Source organism: Myotis brandtii, unplaced genomic scaffold, assembly GCF_000412655.1.
Source record: "Myotis brandtii unplaced genomic scaffold, ASM41265v1 scaffold458, whole genome shotgun sequence".
Classification (NCBI taxonomy): Eukaryota; Metazoa; Chordata; class Mammalia; order Chiroptera; family Vespertilionidae; genus Myotis; species Myotis brandtii.
This window is the reverse complement of record NW_005367516.1, coordinates 403,910-420,499: the sequence shown is the minus strand read 5'-3', so window position 1 is coordinate 420,499 and position 16,590 is coordinate 403,910. Positions and strand designations below refer to the sequence as shown.

General features: G+C 57.4%; 1 protein-coding gene across 1 annotated transcript in view; it reads right to left on the bottom strand.

Moving 5' to 3' along the window:
* The window catches only part of IGF2R (insulin-like growth factor 2 receptor), a gene marked incomplete at both ends in the record, with an annotated part of 72,015 nt that overhangs the window by 506 nt on the left and 54,919 nt on the right, over window positions 1-16,590 (bottom strand). Inside the window, 14 exons of the mRNA XM_014546938.1 lie at window positions 392-461; window positions 1,331-1,483; window positions 3,012-3,198; window positions 4,372-4,559; window positions 5,546-5,692; window positions 6,503-6,617; window positions 7,082-7,218; window positions 7,927-8,161; window positions 9,769-9,915; window positions 10,247-10,454; window positions 11,603-11,764; window positions 12,940-13,089; window positions 15,593-15,811; window positions 16,073-16,354. Of these exons, the coding sequence (XP_014402424.1) occupies window positions 392-461; window positions 1,331-1,483; window positions 3,012-3,198; window positions 4,372-4,559; window positions 5,546-5,692; window positions 6,503-6,617; window positions 7,082-7,218; window positions 7,927-8,161; window positions 9,769-9,915; window positions 10,247-10,454; window positions 11,603-11,764; window positions 12,940-13,089; window positions 15,593-15,811; window positions 16,073-16,354 (2,400 nt within the window). The remainder of the gene's footprint in view (window positions 1-391; window positions 462-1,330; window positions 1,484-3,011; window positions 3,199-4,371; window positions 4,560-5,545; window positions 5,693-6,502; window positions 6,618-7,081; window positions 7,219-7,926; window positions 8,162-9,768; window positions 9,916-10,246; window positions 10,455-11,602; window positions 11,765-12,939; window positions 13,090-15,592; window positions 15,812-16,072; window positions 16,355-16,590) is intronic.

Below are 16,590 nucleotides of genomic sequence, written 5' to 3'. Positions count from 1 at the left end.
GGGAAGGCTGCGAGTCGGGGTCCAGCTGAGATAAGCCTTTAGCAGGCAACTTGGCAGTAACATCAGGAGCCGTGAGCACATTATGCCCTTTGGTCCTCTTTCCTGGAAACGTGCCTCGAAGGAAATCACCCAAATGCCAGAGGCACAAAAGCTTCCACCATCGAGAACACGGGTTCAGAACAGCCCAAAAGTAGGAGCCACCGACGTGAGGTGCTCAGAAACCAGCTGCCTCCTCGGTGAGGACAGAAGGAATAAAAGACGGACTTGTGTTCAGGCTAAAAGCCACCGACGGCTTTCCCTTCCTATCTCCAGCTGCTGGTGATGATGTTCCTCTCATCACCGACAGCACAGCCCCCCACCCACAGCCCTCCTGGGGGGGGTGGGGACGTACCTTGGAGTATTTGTAGGACACGTTTGCACTTCCTCTACAGCAGCTGGTGAGCTTACTCAGCACCGTTTCCCTGCAAGAGACCAGTTACTCCAGGCGGACCGAGCAGGGCTCCCAGCCTAACGGGGAAGGTGCGGCCCGCCCGCCTGCCTCTCCACACACAGGAGCGCTAAACCCAGGGCGGCGGCCAGAACACCATGGAATCAGACAGAAGGGGGTCAGCTCCTGCCCCACCGCTTGGCGGCCCAGCGAGGCCTGGAGCAAGCTATCGGGCATCGTGCTTCCGCTTTTCCACGCATGAACGAGTCGGGACACCTTCCTGAGCCCCAAGGCTGCACCGAGGCTGCCAGGGCCACTGCGTGGGTGACTAACCCCCAGACGGCTCACGCCCAAGCCCTCTGCTGGCCTCTGGCTCACGGCAGATGAGAGAGGACAGGGAGCCCAGAGCTGGCCTGCTCCTCTGCCCGGCCCAGGGCTGACCCCCCCCATAGGGCTCCAAGCTGCACGCCTGTCACGTGTGACGTGGAAACCCGATGGGAAGTCACACGCGATGAGTGACGAGCCCCTGCCCGCAGCAGGTGCCTGTAGGCAATTACTTTACGAGGGACAAGGGGAGGGAGGGAGCTAGATCGGGAGGAAGTCTGCTCGTGGCAGGTGCTTAGCTTGCTGTCCCTCTTTGGACATCCAGGCGCCCCGGGAACCGGCCGGCCAGGCCAGAGCGCAGAGCGCAGCCATGGCATGAGGGCGGAGTCTGGCGGAGCACCTGGGACAGGGTCATGGCTCTGGGCACCCGGGACACCTCATCACAGAAATGCAGGCATTTATAAAACTCAACTGGAAGCCACCCTCTGGTTTTAACTTTGGGATCTGGTTGCTGTTGGGCCCCCCAAAAAACTGAACCCTAGATGCGATTCTGCCCACTGCCCTCCCCCCTCTCCTTACCGCCTTTCCTTTTTGTAGAGCAGCAGGGTCAGCAGGCAGCCCGTGAGCGCCACCAGCAGCAGGCTGAGCACCGCGCCCACCGCCTGGCTCCGCTCCGAGAGCCCCGTGCGCGCCGGCGCGTCCGCTCCAGCGTCCTCGCTGTCGAAGCCCGGCCTGGAAGGAAGGCACGTCACTCGGGGGCCTGCCGCCACAGCGGGGACCAGCAGTGCCCCCTCGGGAGTGGCTCTGATGGCCACACCACACGTCACACCACAACACGAGATCCACCAGACACGAAACCCCAACTCGAAACTGTCTTGATTACGAGTCCAGGCAGCAGCATCGGGAAGCAGGCTGAACACCCAGCTTGGAGCCACGGGGACAGAAGGAATGAGAAAGCTGAGCTTTGAGGGACGCGCTCCTCGGTCCGGCCTGTCCCTCTGTAGGGCCTCGGGGCACAGAAGCAAGGAGTGGGCGGGACCTGGGAGATGCTCTGAAGACTCTGCCCTCAGAGCCAGAGACCCCCCAAGCCAGGACCAGCCGGCGCCGGGGACACCGCCACGCACTGGGGCTTGACGTCGGATGTTGCTCGTCACCCAGGCCCCAGTGTCATCTGATTTCTACTTCTGGTCCCTCCAGTGACCCATGAGTACTGAGAAGTGTGATTTTCTCTCCAAATGTATTTCTACTTTCCAGTGACTCTCCTGTCACTGTTCCTAGCTGAACGCACCACGTGTGCCGGTTAGATGGCGCCACGTACAGAAACTAGTTGAGCCTTGCTTTACATCCCTGCTCCTGGGAAAGTTAGGACAAGGATGACTCTTTTTTTGCTGGACTAGCGGCCACAGAGTAAAAGACAAAACCAATGTCAGATTTAAGATCTCAAGGGTGGGGCCGGGGCTGTCCTGGCATGGTCCCTGCCATCGTTCTCTGCTGACTGCAGGGTCCTTCAAGCAACGAAGGAAAGCGATTACAGGCAGGAAAGCAGTTTTCTCCTGATCTTGTCTCAGGACAGAGAATAGAAAGCTTCTGTAATATGGTCACGTGGATGAGACAGAAAGAGAGCAATCGAAGAGGAGAGCCATGGATGCGCTCTGCTTTGGATGAGGCCCTAAACCTGGCACCACAGCTGGGCCAGGGAACCAGGGGTGGGCACCAGAGAGGCAGTTCCCGAGGCCACGGAGGCTGCCAGCTCCCTTCCCTCAACAAGAAGCCCTCAGGGCAGAAAATACTTCCCTCGAGTTAAAGTGACGTTAACCACACAGTAGTTTGTACTAGAAAACAAAAGATTAGCTGGGAACAAAGATGGGATGAAGCTGCCACCTCCCAGGGACCACCAAGGGGACACGCTGCTGGAAGAAGACATGAGAAGAGAGAGGCACTCGGGGCCCAAGGTGCTCTCGCGCCGACACTGCTGGGAGGGGAGTGGCCGGGGGCGCAGTGACAAGGAGCGGACCAAGGAGACAGGACATGGACAACTGCTGAAGCCAGTTCTGGCTACTAGGGTTTACCTCTACCACTCCTTTGGGTTTGTTCATGTTTGAATTCTTTCCACAACAAAACACTGGGCGGAAAACACACACACACTCATGCTGGAGCTGAGTTCTGAGCGAGGAGGTGGGGGGTAAAGCTGGTAAGTGTCCATCCAGAGAGGAAAGTGACCGAGAACAAGCTCCCACCAGCACCGGGAGGCCGCACTTACCCCAGCGGACACACGGCGGAGGTGTACCAGGAGAAGAGGTACTGGCAGTCGGCGGTCTCGTGGTTGAACTCGGGGATCCCCTCCTTCACCAAAGGGTCACAGTGGAAGAAGATGGTGGAAGAGACCGTTTTTGTCTTATCTTTCCCACATTTGGAGGACGAGGAAAACACCACATCCAGATCCCCATCTGTCAGAAAGGAAGGCGAGCACACAACACAGCAACGTTATCACCACTATTTCAGTAACAGTTCATCTTCTCAAAGTTTATAAAGTTTGCAAAGACTTCAAGTCAAGCAGAAGGGTCCCTCATCAAATGTCCCCTGTGTGTTCTTCCTCAGAGGCCACCTGGCACACACGATGGAGCCTCTCCCCTAAGTCAGTGTGCAAGGCAGCCCGAGCCTTGGCTGAAGGGGGCTGGCTTTGTTCTCAGGTAACAATAGGACCTGGGGTGGCAGCTGGCGAGGTGGTACTGGCCTACCTGGAGACTGGAATAAACCAAGTGAGCAACCAACCAACCAGCTAGCCAACTGACCAATCAACCAGCCAATCAACCAACCAACCACCCAGCTAATCAATCAACTAGGTAACCAACCAACCATCCAATCAACCAGCCAGCCAGCAAGCCAACTATTTAATTAACCAGCCAGACAGCCAATCAACCAACCAACCAATCAGCCAATCAATCAACCAACCAATTAACCAACCAAACCAACGTAATGGAGCCTCAATAAAAGCCCTGGCCCCCAGGGGGCAGTGAGCCCCTTGGTTGGCAATACTGGGCGCACTGTGTCACACACTGACCTGGGAACGTACACACCCCAATCCCGCAGGGAGAATAGCAGGGGGTCTGGCTACCTCCTGAACCTGCCCTGCATGCTTCTTCCTTTGGCTGATTTTCATCTACATCCTTTCACTGGAATGAACCACACCGGGACTAAGAGCTCTCAGTGAGTCTCAGAGCCCTTCTAGGGAATTATCAAACCTGAGGCTGGCGATGGGAACCCCCCAAACTAGCAGTTGGTGTTAGAAGTGAGGCAGCCTTGTGTGGATTCAGTCCCCTCCCCACTCTGTCGGCGATTGGAACTGTTCAGTCAGCCACAGCGGGGAGGCCGGGAGGGTAGTGTGTGAGGCAGACAGATCAGAGAGGGGAGCCCTGGGACCCAGGCTGTTCAAGCCACTGGGATGGATGCACACAAGGCAAGAATAATACCAGGGCTTAGATATTTTTTTTTTAATTTTAAAATCAAGACATTAAAATAAAATAAAAAAGGATCTGAGATTTCAACTGAGGGGACTTCATGAATATTTTAAAGCTCTTCCTTCAAGGGAGTAAAATAGAACAATGGGAAAACGCAATTACCTTGAATGTAGTATTTGGTTTTATCGGAAGTCCCCACTTTCCTGCTGAAGTGCTGGTCATTGGATTTCACCTGGCAGACGCTGGCCCCGTAGCAGGCCGGGTTGTTGGAGCTTGTGATGGAAGAAAGCTGGATCTCATACAGGTACTTGTCCCCGTTGGTCCGAATGTCCCCGGAGGCACTGAACTGCCTGGAGAGACAGAAAAGGCAGCAGTGACTCCGGCAGTCCTTTAACAAAGCTGTTTACACCCGGCCAGCGTGGCTCAGTGGGTAAGTGTCAACCTATGAACCAGGAGGTCACAGTTCCATCCCCGGTCAGGGCACGCGCCCAGGTTGCGGGCTGGATCCCGTCGGAGGCGTGCAGGAGGCAGCTGATCGATGATTCTCATCATTGATGTTTCTAGCCACACCCCCGCCCCCCCGCTTCCTCTCTGAAATCAACACAAACATGTTTTTAAAAAGAAAGCTGTTTACTATAGACCCACAGTCCTGGGAGCAGGTGCGGACGGCAGGACGCCCCCGTCCTCCCAGGCCCGCGAGGACCCTGGTGGGCAGACTTCCGTCCCCCACCACCTGGCACTCTGCACAGTGCGCCTTCTTCGAACTGCACGGCACACACCGCCTCGCCCTGCCCCGGCCCTGCCATGCACCGGGCCTCCTGACCCCAAGAACCTCCCGGTGACACTGCCAAGATGCTGATCAGTTTTTCAGAAGCTGATAAGCTCATAGATCCCTGATCAAGAATTGTTTCTGAAAGCTTTGGCTTCAACCCCGGGGTTGTCGTAAAGTGGGGGGGGCGGAGCGCCTTTATTTTTACACTCAAGAGGATTCACCTTCCTTGGTGTTAAAACCTAGGAGTTGAGCAGTTTTCCCTTGGTTGAGCAGACTGTGCCGACAGCCTGGGCACAGTACGGGCCCTCGGCCGGTTTATCTTGTGGAGCTCCCGCCAGGCAGAGACCCCAGCTGCCGGGCCGACAGCCTGGGCACAGTACGGGCCCGCGGCCGGTTTATCTTGTGGAGCTCCCGCCAGGCAGAGACCCCAGCTGCCGGGCCGACAGCCTGGGCACAGTACGGGCCCGCGGCCGGTTTATCTTGTGGAGCTCCCGCCAGGCAGAGACCTGAGCTGCCGGGCGGATCTGGAACACACGGCCGCACTCGGAGGAAATGCTCACTTACTTAAAGTAAATGTCCCCGAGGCTGACGCTCTTGCCGTTGACGGGGTTGGTGATGGTCCCGTTCACCATCTGCACCTCCTGGGGCTTCACGGCGCAGGCAGCCCGTGAGTCCCAGCTGAAGTGGTAGGTGCAGGTGTCCACGTCGAACCTGGAGGGGTGCGGGGACGGTCACACCCAGGGCCAGGCAGGCTTCCTGAGGAGATGGCACACAGCCACAGGCCCCGTCTGCCTTCAGGTTCCAGCCCTCTCCCCCCACAGGCAGGCAGCTCTGGCTAAGACGGCTCTTTTGTTCACTTTCCACAAAACCGTCTCAGGAAAGAGGACCAGCCGGTACATCAGCAACGTGGAAAGGTAGGCAACAATTTAATACAATTCCTTAAATTTAGAAACCGTGCAACATCGAAAAGCCAAAAAAAATTTGCTCCTAGATTTTTGAATTCTTGTTTGACAAGTGTTGAGACTCATAAATTGACCACGCCGTGGACAGTGGACAACTCCTGGGTCTTCCCTTTCGCAAGCTCAGCTCTGGAGGGAAGGGATTCTTTGTTCACAAATAGCAGCTCACATGCTCCCTCTGCTGGCCACACTTCCCTCAGGCCAGATGCAGAACTACCTGGAGAATTCTAGTAAATTCCAAGAGCCTCCCAGGTGCCACCCACCTGCCCGTGGGCCCGCACTTAACACGATCAGCGCCCTTTTGGCTCCGTGACTTCCAAGGACGGAGGCCAGTGACATGCCACCTCCCGTGGTTGCTCTGGTCTAGTCACCGTGTGTCCCCATGCATTTTCCTTGTGGGGAGCAGCCCTGCCCCCCCAGCCCAGGCCCGAAATCTCAGCGCCAGCCCCTCCCCAGCATGGCCACCAGCATCCTCTTCCTGCTCACACATCCACACACCGGGAAGACCAGAGAGAAACCTGTGGAGCCCCCGCCACGCCCCACGGCCCGCGCCCGCCCTCACCTCCTGAAGGCGGGCCTGCCCACGGTCTTCGCACAGGTCAGTTCTATGACGGTAGACGCAGTCTTGTTTTCACCACACGCGTCGCCTTTTGAATACGTCACGATGATTTTGTCATCTGAAACACACAGTGATGGGAAAGCCATTCGTTCTCATAGAGCGTGAAAACCTTCCAAGTCAGGAATCCAGATCTGCACTAGGGACCCGGACAGAAAGAATGCTGGGCTTTCTGGAAACTCATCGCCGGGGCATCGGCACCTGGGCCGCCCGTGAGGGCCTCCTGGCCCCACTGCTCACACAGAGACCTGGGTCCGACCCCAGCCTCCTGCTCCCTTTTCAGGACTAGTCGTGGCCTCCGTGTGTGTGACAGGAACACCAAACCCGGAGGCGGGAGAGCGCGCTCAGCACTGTGCCGGCAGCCCCTCCTTCGCCGTCCCAGGAGTTCCAGGAGGCCTGAGACATGGTCCTGGGAATAGTGCCTGCGAGTTCCACCCAAAGTCTGCACCGACCCTCCCGGGCCCTGGAGAACACCCCCCACAACCTCCACGCCACGCAGCCCGAGCCACGAGGCCCCGGCCGTACCAACGACGTCCAGCTTCTGCGTGTGCACCAGCCCCAGCACCTGCACGTCCCCAGAGGCGCTCTTCTTGCAAATGCTGGCCCTGTCCGAGCAGTCCAGGGGCCCCTTGTTTACTTTCTGGCACAAGTTTATGTAGTACCTGTGAAACCACAGAGGGCGGTCAGCCTCGGCCCCACTCACCGGAGCAGCTCTCTCCGCGGCTCTCAGGAAAGGCCACGCCTGCTCTAGCAGGTGTGGCTCAGTGGATAGAGCGTCAGCCTGCAGACTGAAGGGTCCTGGGTTCGATTCCGATCAAGGGCACACACCCGGGTTGTGGGCTCAATCCCCAATAGGGGACGAGGAGGCAGCTGATCAATGATTCTCTCTCATCATTGATGTTTCTTTCTTTCTTTTTTTTTAATGCACAGGTCTTCCTTTCTTTTTTTTAAAATGTATTTCATATTCTTATTGAGTTCAGAGAGGGAGTGGGAGAGATAGAAACATCAATGATGAGCGAGAATCATTGATCGGCTGCCTCTTGCACGCTCCCTACTGGGGATCGAACCGGCAACCTGGGCATGTGCCCTTGACTGGAATCAAACCTGGGACCCTTCAATCCACAGGCCGATGCTCCATCCACTGAGCCAAACCAGTTAGGGCTCTCATCATTGATGTTTCTCTCTTTCTCCCTCTCTCTTCCTCTCTGAAATCAATTTAAAAAATGTGTTTCAAAAAAATAGATAAAGAAAAGCCCAAGCATGACAATGAAGGTGCCACAGCACCTGCCTGCAGCTAACACAGCTTTTCAAACAAAGACGGCCCACTACCGCCGCAGGTCGACTCGGCTGGTGAGGGGGGAGGTACTCACGAGGCTCCCTCGTGGTCGAAGAACCAGGACCCGGTGAGGGAGGACAGCAGCCGCAGGTCGTAGGTCTTGTGCCCCTGGATGAACTTGCACTCCATCTTCTTTGGAGGGCAGACCACTTTGGTTTTCCACTCAAACGTCACCTCGCACCCACGCGTCTCACTGAAGACCTGTGGCCTCCCAATATCGGCTTCCTCGTCGCACTTAAAGATGATAGCGGACGTCCGGTGGCTGTTGGCTGGGGAGCAGCGGGGGGACCATCAGACTACACACGGCCGTGTCTCACGCTGTCCTCAAACTGCCACTCACAGTCCATGGTACTCACACTGCCTGCAGGAGCCCCACTCACAGTCCATGGTACTCACACTGCCTGCAGGAGCCCCACTCACAGTCCATGGTACTCACACTGCCTGCAGGAGCCCCACTCACAGTCCATGGTACTCACACTGCCTGCAGGAGCCCCACTCACAGTCCATGGTACTCACACTGCCTGCAGGAGCCCCACTCACAGTCCATGGTACTCACACTGCCTGCAGGAGCCCCACTCACAGTCCATGGTACTCACACTGCCTGCAGGAGCCCCACTCACAGTCCATGGTACTCACACTGCCTGCAGGAGCCCCACTCACAGTCCATGGTACTCACACTGCCTGCAGGAGCCCCACTCACAGTCCATGGTACTCACACTGCCTGCAGGAGCCCCACTCACAGTCCATGGTACTCACACTGCCTGCAGGAGCCCCACTCACAGTCCATGGTACTCACACTGCCTGCAGGAGCCCCACTCACAGTCCATGGTACTCACACTGCCTGCAGGAGCCCCACTCACAGTCCATGGTACTCACACTGCCTGCAGGAGCCCCACTCACAGTCCATGGTACTCACACTGCCTGCAGGAGCCCCACTCACAGTCCATGGTACTCACACTGCCTGCAGGAGCCCCACTCACAGTCCATGGTACTCACACTGCCTGCAGGAGCCCCACTCACAGTCCATGGTACTCACACTGCCTGCAGGAGCCCCACTCACAGTCCATGGTACTCACACTGCCTGCAGGAGCCCCACTCACAGTCCATGGTACTCACACTGCCTGCAGGAGCCCCACTCACAGTCCATGGTACTCACACTGCCTGCAGGAGCCCCACTCACAGTCCATGGTACTCACACTGCCTGCAGGAGCCCCACTCACAGTCCATGGTACTCACACTGCCTGCAGGAGCCCCACTCACAGTCCATGGTACTCACACTGCCTGCAGGAGCCCCACTCACAGTCCATGGTACTCACACTGCCTGCAGGAGCCCCACTCACAGTCCATGGTACTCACACTGCCTGCAGGAGCCCCACTCACAGTCCATGGTACTCACACTGCCTGCAGGAGCCCCACTCACAGTCCATGGTACTCACACTGCCTGCAGGAGCCCCACTCACAGTCCATGGTACTCACACTGCCTGCAGGAGCCCCACTCACAGTCCATGGTACTCACACTGCCTGCAGGAGCCCCACTCACAGTCCATGGTACTCACACTGCCTGCAGGAGCCCCACTCACAGTCCATGGTACTCACACTGCCTGCAGGAGCCCCACTCACAGTCCATGGTACTCACACTGCCTGCAGGAGCCCCACTCACAGTCCATGGTACTCACACTGCCTGCAGGAGCCCCACTCACAGTCCATGGTACTCACACTGCCTGCAGGAGCCCCACTCACAGTCCATGGTACTCACACTGCCTGCAGGAGCCCCACTCACAGTGCCTGGTACTCACACTGCCTGCAGGAGCCCCCCTCACAGTCCATGGTACTCACACTGCCTGCAGGAGCCCCACTCACAGTCCATGGTACTCACACTGCCTGCAGAAGCCCCACTCGCGGTCGCGGTCATAGTTGGCCGTGGTGGCGCACCACAGCCGCACCCTGTTCTCCAGCACGCACTCCTCGTAGCTCTTCCCGTTGAAAGTGAAGGGGAACACACAGGGGTCGCCCTCCTCGGTTTCTGGAAAGAAGGACAGCAGCATAACCCGGGTTGCCGGCACTGTGCTTTGCGGTGCGATGACGGATGGCCTAGTGCTGCCCATGGAGGACCCCCTACAGGAGGGTCCCCCTGGACCCCCTCGGACCCCAGGTCTCCCGTCCAGTGTGGCAGCAGCCCCCAGGCCTGAGTGTCTCCAGCCTGAGCTCCGCTCCCAGGGCTGTGGGACGTGGCGTCCCGTGTCCCATCCACGTCTCGGCGCTCACAGTGGGGCGCTTCCCTCCCGTTTCCTCCCGCCGCCCGGTCTAATGCCACCTTTACTGGGAACGCAGATGTCCCCGCCACCAAGCCTTACCTGGAGGGCAGGTGTCGCCGTTGGCATAACTTAAAATGACAGCCTCGTCCTGGTGCCTATAGTCCAGCCTCATAGACGCCAGCCGCCCGAAAGACACGCCCTTGCTCCCGGAGAGCAGGCAGACGCCTCCGTCCTTGCAGCCGCCCTCGTCCAGCCCCGCGGCCGCCGTGCACACGCCCACGCTGTAGGTGCGCGAGTCTCGAGTCACCTGGACAGAGGACACCACGTGGGGCTGTGAGTGGGCTGCCCCTGCCGGGAGGCAGCGTGAGCAGGAGGCAGGGCTGCACCCGCATGTGCATCAGCCTCGGGCTTGCCCCCTGCTCTGAGTCCCGACCTTCTGCCTGCTCGCTGGGCACCTCCCAGGGCATGGAAAACCCCCCTCCCTCCACCCAGGCCAGCCTGCTTCTCCTCCTGGCCCCCCACCCTCCCCTGCCTGCTTCTTTCTCCTGCCTCCTGGGGCAGCACCTGCCGGCCTCCCAGGCAGCTGATCAATGATTCGAGAGCAGCTGGGCCTGGGACAGAGAGCAGCTGGGAGACCTCAGGCCGCTCAGCCCACTTCTGGAGCCCGTCTCCCTCCAGGACCCGGGGGTGGTGAGGCCTACGCTAACGAGCAGAGTGGGCGCTCCCTGAGTAAGCGTGCACCTTCCCTTCCTGGCTTGCCTGCCCTTTGCAGACTCCACCTACTGCACACCTGTTGGGAGGGCCTGGGCCTGGGCAAGATCTCTGTTTACAGGGTCCGGGGCATGCCCTCCCCAGGAGGTGCGGGTCTCTTGGGCATGGCCCACAGCTGTATGACTCGGTCACACCCAGATCATAGGCCTGGAGGCCTAGGGCCCCCAACCACCAGTAACCTGAGCTGGCCATGGCCTCATCGCCATAGAAAACCATCCGTGTCACACCAACTGGAGCAGACGGGCCCCACACTAGCTTCAAGGTGCCCCGGTCGGGGGCCTCCATCGCCCTGCACCCGCCTCTGTGACCAGTGAGAAAGCCGCTTCTTTCCTAGAGTCGGCTGGGCTAACGTGGCACTCCACACGCCTCCGCCAGCCACCAGCCCTGGCCCTGCCCCTGCGGTACGTGGTCCCCAGCACGTCCTGAGCCACCTGGTCCTCACTGGTGGCCCCAAAGGGTCACTGAATCCTCATAGGCCCTATGGAGTGAGAGCTCCAACCCAGGGGCACAGCTGTGTCAGCGTGGCTGGTTCGCCACATGTTCCAGAACCCCACAGGCAACCCATCCATGCCCCCAGGACCCCCACAGGCCGGCCCGTCCATGTCCCCAGGCGGCGGCTAAGTGCGCCACCCCATGCCCGCCTCAGGGCACATGCCCACGCAGAGGCGAGGGCCGGGCAGTTACCTTGAAGGTGCTCTTGGACAAGCTGGACAGGTTGAAGCTGTAGTCGAGCTGCTCGTCCATCAGGGAGCAGCCCTCCGTCCTCACCTCGTCCGGACAGACCAGCGGCGTCTCCCACTCGAACACGAAGTCACAGTCGCTAACCCTCAGCAGCTCCGGGGTCCCCTGTGGGGTAGAGCACAAGCTCCTGGGTTAGACCCAGCGCCTCCCCCTGCTCGCAACCCCGCAAGGGCCGAGACTGGGCCCTGGGGCTGCGGCACCCTCCCCGCACCCAAGGAACAGGTGCTGGCCGCGGACCACCAGGTCCCCGGGTGACCTGCCCTCCATGTCACAACAGAGACATGTGTGAAACAGACCCTGCGAGGAGGGGAGCAAGCACTTGGACGCGCTCCCAGGCAGCCCCCCCCCCCCCGCCTTCTAGACACGGGACATGTACAAGGCGACACCCCCAGCCAGCGCGCACAGTGCGGGCTTCAATCCCATCTTTACTCCCTCGCTCAGCAACAGCCACAAGAGCAGATGCGCGACTGGTCGGGAATTTTATTTTTGTTTCTGCTGAGAATCTTTTTTCCTAGAAACTCAAATGGAAAAAAGCATTTCAACTGAAGATAAAAACCACAGAGGAAGAAAACTGGAACAAACATTTAGTGGGAGAGCCCTCGTTGCTAAAAGCACGCCGTGCAGCGGGCAGGGACCGGCTGCCGAGCTGTGGGCACAGGCACGTCCCTGGCGGTTCTGACCCACAGAGAAATGGGGGCCATCATTACAGTTTCTCTCTTACTGGGGGACGGGCGGGGGGAGGTGGTCAAGAGAAACGCACATGCAAAGGCTCTATGACAAAACACCACTTTGTTAAACGCACACAGAACAGGAGTCAGTAACCTCCTCGGGAGTCAAATGTACGGCTTTGTGGGACCTGTGTTGATCCAGGGGTCTCCTGTTTTACTAACTTATGAATTCGAGGTGATCACAGCGGCCGAAAGCCTGCCAGACTCCCAACCAGAATCAGCCCCCAACGTCAGGGTTAAAAACGCGTCATGACCTTTCACACGCTGCGAGGCAGAGCTGAGTACCGCTCCTGCACCCGGGCTGTTCGTGTTTTTAGGTTACAATACGCCCCTCTGTGCAACCTGCCCTGTAACTCAGGGTGGGCCGGTTCGTGCTGAATTCATTCACTAAATTAGGCAGATGCACGCCAGCCAGACATGGGACCCAAGGGGGACCGTGAGCTCGGCACCCTGGCTCTGAAACAGGCCTCGCGGGTCCCAGCTCAGCCTCTCCCGCACACTGCAGCCCCCGTCCCCTTGGGGCACACTCGCCATGCTCGCGGGCACACTCACCATGCTCACGCCCCTCTTGCAGTGGAAGGAGATCAGCGAGGTGTAGTTGAAATTCTTGTCCGCTAAGCAAGGGGTGCTGCTCTCAAAGTTCAAGTAGACCTCGTTAGCCACGGGATTGAGAATCGGAGGCCCCGAGACTCGGCCAATATCCTAAACAGAGAAACGCAGCCGCATTTCAGGACAGTCGCTGTCCCCCAGGTTCGCACAAAATGGCCACGTTTACTCCTCGTCCGTTTGGAAAATGAGCAGCGTCTAAGGAAACCTGTTGCAGCAGCTCACTCACAGGCCCGACACTCAGCTGCCACACGGGAAATGCAGGGGGCATCCGCTTTGACCCCACGATTAGAAATAGTGGCTCCGTTTCTACCCCTGGAATGTTCAGAGACTCCAGGCTGTTCCTCTCCGTCACACTGAGAACGTCGCACGGTCTTCTGGGACCCGGCGGTGGGAGGCGGGAACCGCCGTACGTGCCCCCGCTGACCCTCACGCCCAGCACTGCCCTGCGACTGCCCCTCACCGGGAGGGCACAGCCCTGCTCCGCGCCACCTTCACCATCAGCTCAGCACAGCACCCAGCACACGGGCTGCTCAGAAGGTATTTTGGAGTAAATGAACACATGAAGGAAAGACAGGTGAGCACCAGGAGTGTGTGTGTGTGTGTGTGTGTGATAAAGGGTGTGTGTGATAGAGAATGTGTGTATGATAGAGAATGTGTGTATGATAGAGAATGTGTGTATGATAGAGAATGTGTGTATGATAGAGAATGTGTGTATGATAGAGAATGTGTGTATGATAGAGAATGTGTGTATGATAGAGAATGTGTGTATGATAGAGAATGTGTGTATGATAGAGAATGTGTGTATGATAGAGAATGTGTGTATGATAGAGAATGTGTGTATGATAGAGAATGTGTGTATGATAGAGAATGTGTGTATGATAGAGAATGTGTGTATGATAGAGAATGTGTGTATGATAGAGAATGTGTGTATGATAGAGAATGTGTGTATGATAGAGAATGTGTGTATGATAGAGAATGTGTGTATGATAGAGAATGTGTGTATGATAGAGAATGTGTGTATGATAGAGAATGTGTGTATGATAGAGAATGTGTGTATGATAGAGAATGTGTGTATGATAGAGAATGTGTGTATGATAGAGAATGTGTGTATGATAGAGAATGTGTGTATGATAGAGAATGTGTGTATGATAGAGAATGTGTGTATGATAGAGAATGTGTGTATGATAGAGAATGTGTGTATGATAGAGAATGTGTGTATGATAGAGAATGTGTGTATGATAGAGAATGTGTGTATGATAGAGAATGTGTGTATGATAGAGAATGTGTGTGATAGAGAATATGTGTGTGATAGAGTGTGTGTGTGATAGAGAATGTGTGTATGATAGAGAATGTGTGTATGATAGAATGTGTGTGTGATAGAGAATGTGTGTGATAGAGAATGTGTGTGTGATAGAAAATGTGTGTGTGTGATAGAGAATGTGTGTGAGTGTGTGCGTGTGCACAATGAGTGTGTAAATGAAGCTGTAACACTTTGTTTATCACTGTGGGGCATGTTCAGGCCACAACACTGCAACACCCTCTCCGGTTAGAGAAATTGCTAGTTTGTAGAATCTGAGAAAGGATAGCTGGGCAATAATACAGCAGATGGGGCGTCTCAGAAGGGGACCGAGCGAGGACCCCAACCTGCACTGTGGACAGGACTCCCACGGCCTCCCACCGAGGCCTGGCTCACCCCACCCTCCCACCCACAGGGCGGCGGCTCTGCCAGCCCCTCGAGCAACTCCCCTGCCCACTCCTGATGCTCCAGACACGCTCGCCTTTCACGAGGACCTGAGACCCTGAAACAGAGCTCGCTACTTAAAGAACACAGAGAAGCACCACTTTTGAGGTGCATTTTAAATACCACACCTACCCAGGGTTTGACAGAACATGCATGTAACTCGTGAAGACAGGTTCTGGAGCTGCAAACCTACACTGAAAACGCGAGTATAAAACCAAAGCTTTTGAGGCAGAACGTGTAGCTGTCAGCACAGCCGTGTCAGCCCTTAACTGTCCCGGGTTTACTAAAGCAAGTGCTCGGCCCGGCCGGCGTGGCTCAGTGGTTGGGCGCCAACCTGTGAGCCAGGAGGTCACAGTCAGGCCACATGCCCAGGTTGTAGGCTTGATCCCCAGTAGGGGGCGTGCAGGAGGCAGCCGATCCATGATTCTCATATTTGATGTTTCTCTCTCTCTCTCGCTCTCTCCCCCTCTCCCTTCCTCTCTGAAATCAATAAAAATATTATTTTTTAAAAAGCGCTTGCGTTTTGGAAGATGTGCATCCACAGAAACCCAGCTCTGCCGAGTTCTTTCCTGCACTTTACGTAAATGTTTCTCCACCCACAACTCCTCCCGTGGCACACAAGCCTGTGGCTACACACGTGTTCACACCTCCGTCCACAGCTCAGAGACTGGCCACCCTCACCAGCGGGGGCCTGACGCAGCACCCCGCGCTGCTCCTCCCCATGCTCCCAGAACACGGCCCGTCGGCTCCACGCCTTCTGCTGGAGGGCCTCTCCGGGGAACGCAAGCAGCACACACACAGGCGTGTGGTCAAAAACCTTGCAGGCGTGGCTCCCCCCTGCATTCCCGCACTTACTATGGGGGTTCCGTCCACGGGCACCTTGCACACGGCGGCTCCAGCGGGACAAGCCAGCCCGTGCACGGGGTTCAGTGGCTGGCAGATGTTGATGTAGTAGTCGGGGTTGGTGTCGGAGGCATCGTCCTCACTCTCGTCATACGCCTCGTAGCCCCCCGTTTGGTGGATGAGGGGGGACAGGTCAATGATGGAGCTGCCATTCTTCACGGAACATTCCGTCTGCGAGAGAGAGAGACCGCTGGAGTCGGCAGCACAATTCCTAGTCCTCATTATGTCACCCACACGAATTTAAAAGCTTCACCACCACCAAAGAAAGCACAAAGGGTGGGTTCATCGCCCCAAACGCTGGTTATAGAAGACTGAGCACGTGGAACGATAGTCACTGGGACCCCAGGAGTGGACGCGAGACCCAGGCACCTGCTGGGAGGACCTCGGGGCCCCAGCCTCCCTTTCTCAGGTCCACGTGCAGCCCGGACTCACCACCTGCTCGCAGGCCAGCGGCGTGTGCCAGGAGAAGAAGAGCGTGCACGTCCGTTTTTCCAGGGAGATGAGCATGGGCCTGTTGGTGGGCCCGGCCTCGGGCCGGCACACAAAGCTGATGACGCTCTTGTACCTCAGGCCGGACTTGGAGGGACAGGGGGAGCCATCCTCATACACCAGCTGCAAGACCTGGTCCGCGTAGGTGAGCCTCTTGTTGGCCTTGCCCACGCTGATCCTGGTCTGCCCGAAGCAGGCCCCTGCGCCAGGAGGGGGGAGGGGAGAAACACACGGTTACGGACGCACACGGCCAGCTTCCTATGAGCTCTTCCCGCAAATGCAGGCTTTCAAGTTCACGCTGACACCGTGATTCTGCGGGTCCGATATGGTCTGAGCAAATGCCACGCAGGCACTATCCCATCACGTGGCCGCGCACCGCCAGCAGCCGTGGCAGGAGAGGGCGTGTGGCCTTCGCGTGTCCTCGGCCCTCTGGCTGGAGGGACGGAGGCTGGGACGGCCTC